This window comes from Parus major, chromosome 1A (genome assembly GCF_001522545.3).
Source record: "Parus major isolate Abel chromosome 1A, Parus_major1.1, whole genome shotgun sequence".
In the NCBI taxonomy this organism is placed as follows: domain Eukaryota; kingdom Metazoa; phylum Chordata; class Aves; order Passeriformes; family Paridae; genus Parus; species Parus major.
Window position 1 is genome coordinate 54,112,124 of NC_031773.1, and position 5,318 is coordinate 54,117,441.

Here is a 5,318-nt window from a genome sequence, read left to right on the forward strand (position 1 = left end):
GGGTCACAGCTTCTTTCAGACTGTTTTGGCATGAGAACCTCCAAAGGTTGCAGTTTGATCTCTGCTCCACTGTGGACCTCCATGGGCTGCAAGGGTACAGCTGTCTCACCATGGTCTGCACCATGGGATACAGGGGAACCTCTGTTCTGGATCCTGGAGCACCTCCTGCCTTTCATTCTTTTGTAGAGTGTGTTTGCAGAGGTGTTTTTCACACATGTTCTCATGCCTTTCTCTGGCTACTGTTGCTCTTGCACAGTTTTTTCTGCTTCTGACAAATACTATCCCTAGGCACTACCAGTATTGCTGATGGACTCAGCCTTGGTCAGCAGCAGGAGTCAGCTGGCATCAGCTCTCTCAGGCATGGAGGAAGCTTCCAGAAGCTTCTCATAGAAGCCACCCCTGTAGTCCCCACCCACTACCAAAACCTGGCCACACAAACCCCATACAAAGCTGAACTATGAGCTGGGGTGAGGTTTACTGAGAAAGAGCAGTGCCTGGACATGGGTAGGAGGGGAGTTCCATGGCACAGGTGACCAGTAGCCTGGTGGATGCCCAAGCCACCTCTCTGCTCCGGCTAAAGGGTTCCATCATGCACAGCTGGTGCAAGCAGCAGCAGAGATTCCAGGGCACCCAAAACCTGCTGCATTTGAGTTTCCTGACCTTCCTTTCACTGCAATATTTCTCCCCACAGGCTCGGCATAGCTTTCGCTTATTACGGTGTCATATTGGCCAGCGCTGAGTTGCTGGAGCGGGACCTTGTCTGTGGCTCCACAGCCCCACCACTGCAGGACTCCAGTGGTGACCCTGAGGAGAGCCACAGCCCCTGCCACTGCCACTTGTTTGGGCCCACTGCCTATCAGACCATGATCATCAGCACAGTCGGGGAGATCGCACGTAACCTCTTCCCCCATCCCTGCCCTGCCACCCCCCTCTCAGTGCTCACTGCAAGGGTTCAAGCTGTGCAGGCACTTGGTGACAGGGACCCACACGACCTGGGCGCTGCAGGCAGCTTGCTGGCTCAGCAGGGCACTCGGTGGGGCCCTCCTCAGGCCCTGGTGTTTGCCTGTGCTGTGGTCAGAGGAACCAAAATCACCCAGGCCTGAGCTGTTCACCCAGCCTGCCTTCCTTGCATGGCTCAGGACAGACATTGGTGTCCTGTCTCAGCACAACCACTTTTGGAGAAGCACAGGCTTCATCATCTGAAGGGAAGGATGAAAACAAAGGGGCATGGGGGCAAATCACAGGCTTTGAGTGCAGAAAGGGAACAATAAGGTTTGTGCATTTTACGGGATGTTTGGTGGGCACTGGGGATGCAGCCATGTATCTCTGAGTCACACTGCATAAGGTCTGTCAAGGCAGGCAATCATTGCAGTGAGATCATCAAATGTTTTATGGTTTTCCTTTTTATTTCCAGTAAATCCTGTGAACATTCTCAGCATCAATCTCCTTGGAAGACGCCTAAGCCTGTGTATCACCATGGGATGTACAGCTCTGTTCTTTCTGCTTCTTAATATCTGCACCTCCAGGTACTCTGGGCTCAGACTATGGGTCTTGTTTGAGGGTATGTAATGCTGAGGTATTCTCAGGTCACCAGTCTTTCAGGACAGTGATTCTTGTAGGTCTGAGAAAAGCCTCTGACTGGCTCTCCCTTTCCTGGGAAAGCTGTGGCAGCAGATTCTATGGTGCAGTGGTGTGCAGAGGGGCTCACTTGTATGAATGAGCCCACTTGGCTTCCCCTAAACATCCAACAAGCTGCTTTCCAGCACAGTCCAGAAAATTGAAAAAAGTGTGAACAACATGCACTGGAAAGAAGTTATATTTTTTTCATTCATTTTTTTTCCTCTTTCTTTCTTTCTGGCATCTCTGCTGATGCTGTTCAGTGACATTAACTCTGCTCCACATGAATTTCTGTCTAGTGCAGGCATGGTTGGCTTTCTCTTCATGCTGCGTGCCTTGGTTTCAGCAAACTTCAACACCATCTACATTTACACAGCAGAGGTGGGTTCTCCTTGAGGTGTGTTCAGCTGCTTGGAGGCTTCAAATACTATTTGTATATACCCAGGAATGGTGACTGCTAGTTTATGGGCTGGTTAAGAGTCACCTTCCTTGAACTATGTCTCTGGCATCTTGGTGACACTGTTTTCATATGCAAGATAAGAGAAGGAATCAGAAAACCAGCTTGGAGATGACAGCAGTAGATGGAAGAGGAGTGCCCTACTAAGCCAGCTGTTGCTCAGCTCCTATAAAACACTGTCTTTGAGGATGTTGGCTGCCACTGTCTTCCAAAAGCCACAATCTTCCTCCTATCTAACCCCCACAGTGAGAAAACAGACTACCACTAAAATGCACATTTCCCAGCACTTAAAGGTCTGTCTGAGGTAGTATATGGGGTTATATATACAATTATTTTCCCTTAATGGAAATTGCTGTGTTCTGTCTGCAAAAAGTTTTAATCTTTTAAAGAGTTTTTCCTTCATACAACTTTGGAGCCATGAGTTCTGTGAGTTAAGTATAAATTGTTGGGGTTTGTGTTGTTCTTTTTTTTAAAAAATCAATTGTATGGAGTTAAATGGATTTCCTTGTTAATTGACTAAAGTCATCCAAAGCAAACAGAAGTAGCTCCCTTGCACTTTTAAGAGTGTAATACTTAAACTTGCACCTGTTTTAATACCACAATTTTAGTAGTCTTGAATAAGTTGCTGTTGATGTAAAGACGGTTGCTGTACCATAAATCAGTTCTACTCACAATTTAATCAATAATCAAAATCTTTCACGCCAAGTGCTTGGACTCTTCTTGAAATAACTTACTCAATTTGCTTGGCTCAGTAAAGTATTTAAACAAAGACTTACACAAGTATGCTTGCTAAAATCTGTTGATATTAAGAGGTAATTCAGTAAAATTTGTATTTAAGTGTTTCATTGGCACAGATGTTTGGGAAGTGTGAAAAATAAACTACACAAAGCACTTCTTCTAAGCCTGGATATTTCTTACCAGGATCTGTTTTTCTTTTTATTCTTTCTAAGCAAAGGTGCTGTTGACAATAATTAATAGACAGACTTGAGCAGTGCAGACAATATCTTTTCCTCCTGCTTTCCAGATACAGGGCCTAGCAGTATAAACAGATTTTTTTTCCTTTAGCACCCAACCTAACCTATGTGACTTTGATCATAGAGCCACGAGACAAAGTGGTCATAGTGGTGCTAAACAAAGGAGAATCACATCTAGCTTTGACTTGCCCTAAAACTTTACTTGGGGCAAAAAAATGACAGATTTGTAATGGCTCAAATGAGGCTTGAGGGAGCTTTTATTTCTTTTCATATCTTATCCACTAGGTGCTCTTGATAACACAATGTGTCTCTCTGATTAAAAAAAAGTTTCAATAAAAGTACAGCTATTGTGGATTGCTGTTGCACTAATCCAATTTCTTTCGGGCCTGTTTTAGGTTTACCCCACCACAATGCGAGCGCTGGGGATGGGGACAAGTGGGTCACTGTGCCGTGTGGGAGCAATGGTGGCTCCATTTATATCACAAGTAAGAGCACGCTTGATAATGTTGGTAAACATTGTGCTGCACACTGCCATCAAATACAGAGAGATGTCCCTGAAATTCATCCAAAAAAAGATGGATTACATCCTTCCCTCCTAACCCCATAGAGTACTTGGGTGGCCTTTGCCAGCTGTAGCATTGAGTAACTCATCACAGAATTCAGCTCACTAGCATTTGATACTTTCAGAAAGCTCTTAAGGTTCACAAGGTACTTTTTTCTATTGTGGAGTCTCTCAGGCATTTGTGACCTTTTGTCCATCTTAATTGCTAATTAAGTGCCACTCCCCCACACCAGTGAGCTCCTGTTCGATGTTCTTTGGCCTGCAGGTTCTTATGAGCGCTTCTTTCATGGGGGCCCTGTGTCTCTTCTCCTCTGTGTGCATCATCTGTGCCATCTCTGCAGTCACACTGCCCATCGAGACCAAGGGCAGGGCCCTGCAGGTGGGTACCAGCACGCCAGGAGCTCCTCTGGATCTAAATGCTGCTAGGGGATGATGCAGCCAGAATCCAAACCCAGCTCTCCTGAGGTTTCACAAGCCTGATAGGTGCTCACAGGAAGGTGCTGCTGCAGCAGCTTCAAGTGCTGTTACCCCAGTTATCCAAAGCTTGTTTCTCGTGAAAGAAGAAGCCAGGCTGCCAGCCCCAGCCACCTCATGTAAGCCTGTGAGCTTTAGCTTGTGCAAGCCCCTCTCTACATCTATCTCCAAGCCTGACTTAAAGGTGCAGCTTCCCAGGCACATGCTCTGCTCTGCCAGGAGAGAGGACAGCAGATGTACAGAGCACCTCAACTACCAAAGTTATTTCTTAATCAAATTCAAGGCAAGAGCCTCACCTTCATCTAAGACCTTATGGTCAGTGTTTTCTACACAGCAATCAGCCAAAGCACTAAGCCCAAAGATTAAGGAGCAAAGTTTAAATTTAGCAGTCTCCCATGGGCAAGTCACACCAGATTAATTAGAGGAGGTGGTGAGCAGTCCTGTGCTTTCAATAAATTCAGCTATAGCAGCATGGAGATTTTTGTGGCATGCAGCAGCATGATGACACCACTCTGCATCACTCTGCAGACTGACCTGTATAGACCACAGGCCAAGAATAATCCATATTCTTTAGCAGCCTAGAGCATGACAGATCAAACTAGGTTTATGAGGACTTCCAAACCAGACATCTTAAATACCCATCCCTACAAACACAAGGCTTGCTTGTCACAAATACCCAAACACGTTAATTTCCACTGTATCCATTCCTGTAGGGTTTGATGTGCATTTTATTAATTTTATGTCTTATTTTTCCCCCTTTTTAGCAAGTAAAATGAGACCGAATGTTTGATGCTGGATTGGGTAGAAAAGAAAAAGAAAACCCTGGAATCGGTTGCTTCCTGTGAGCTGCATTTGATGTTGATTGCATCTCCATACTGTTTCCATTATTAAAAAATAAAAAAATACAACTGAACAGTGTAAGAGCTATGATTTGTGTAGACAAATGGTAAATTTCTCAAGGACCTTTCCTATGGTTCAATAAACATAGGTTTTCTAACCTTCCTGTGAGAAGACTTTTTACTTCTAGTGCTATCAGTATTGACACTGCATACATAATATTAAAAAAAAAAATAGGAAAATCATTAGGTGAATTGAGGTAAAGGGAAAAAAATACACAAAGCAGATACAGCTAGAAAGGATATAGTACTTTCCTCAACTCTTTGTGCAAGTTCCATCTGCATGGAAGTAGTAAAATTTGGATCTCAAACCACACTGCAGTGATGATTTCTGATCA

The 5,318-nt window shown here is 44.7% G+C and overlaps 1 protein-coding gene across 1 annotated transcript in view; it reads left to right on the forward strand.

Moving 5' to 3' along the window:
• The window catches only part of SVOPL (SVOP like), a 12,776-nt gene extending 7,773 nt beyond the window's left edge, over positions 1-5,003 (forward strand). Inside the window, exons 7-12 of the mRNA XM_019006781.2 lie at positions 692-894; positions 1,415-1,526; positions 1,917-1,998; positions 3,444-3,533; positions 3,876-3,989; positions 4,849-5,003. Of these exons, the coding sequence (XP_018862326.1) occupies positions 692-894; positions 1,415-1,526; positions 1,917-1,998; positions 3,444-3,533; positions 3,876-3,989; positions 4,849-4,860 (613 nt within the window). The 3' untranslated portion in view covers positions 4,861-5,003. The remainder of the gene's footprint in view (positions 1-691; positions 895-1,414; positions 1,527-1,916; positions 1,999-3,443; positions 3,534-3,875; positions 3,990-4,848) is intronic.
• Positions 5,004-5,318: the final 315 nt, after the last annotated feature.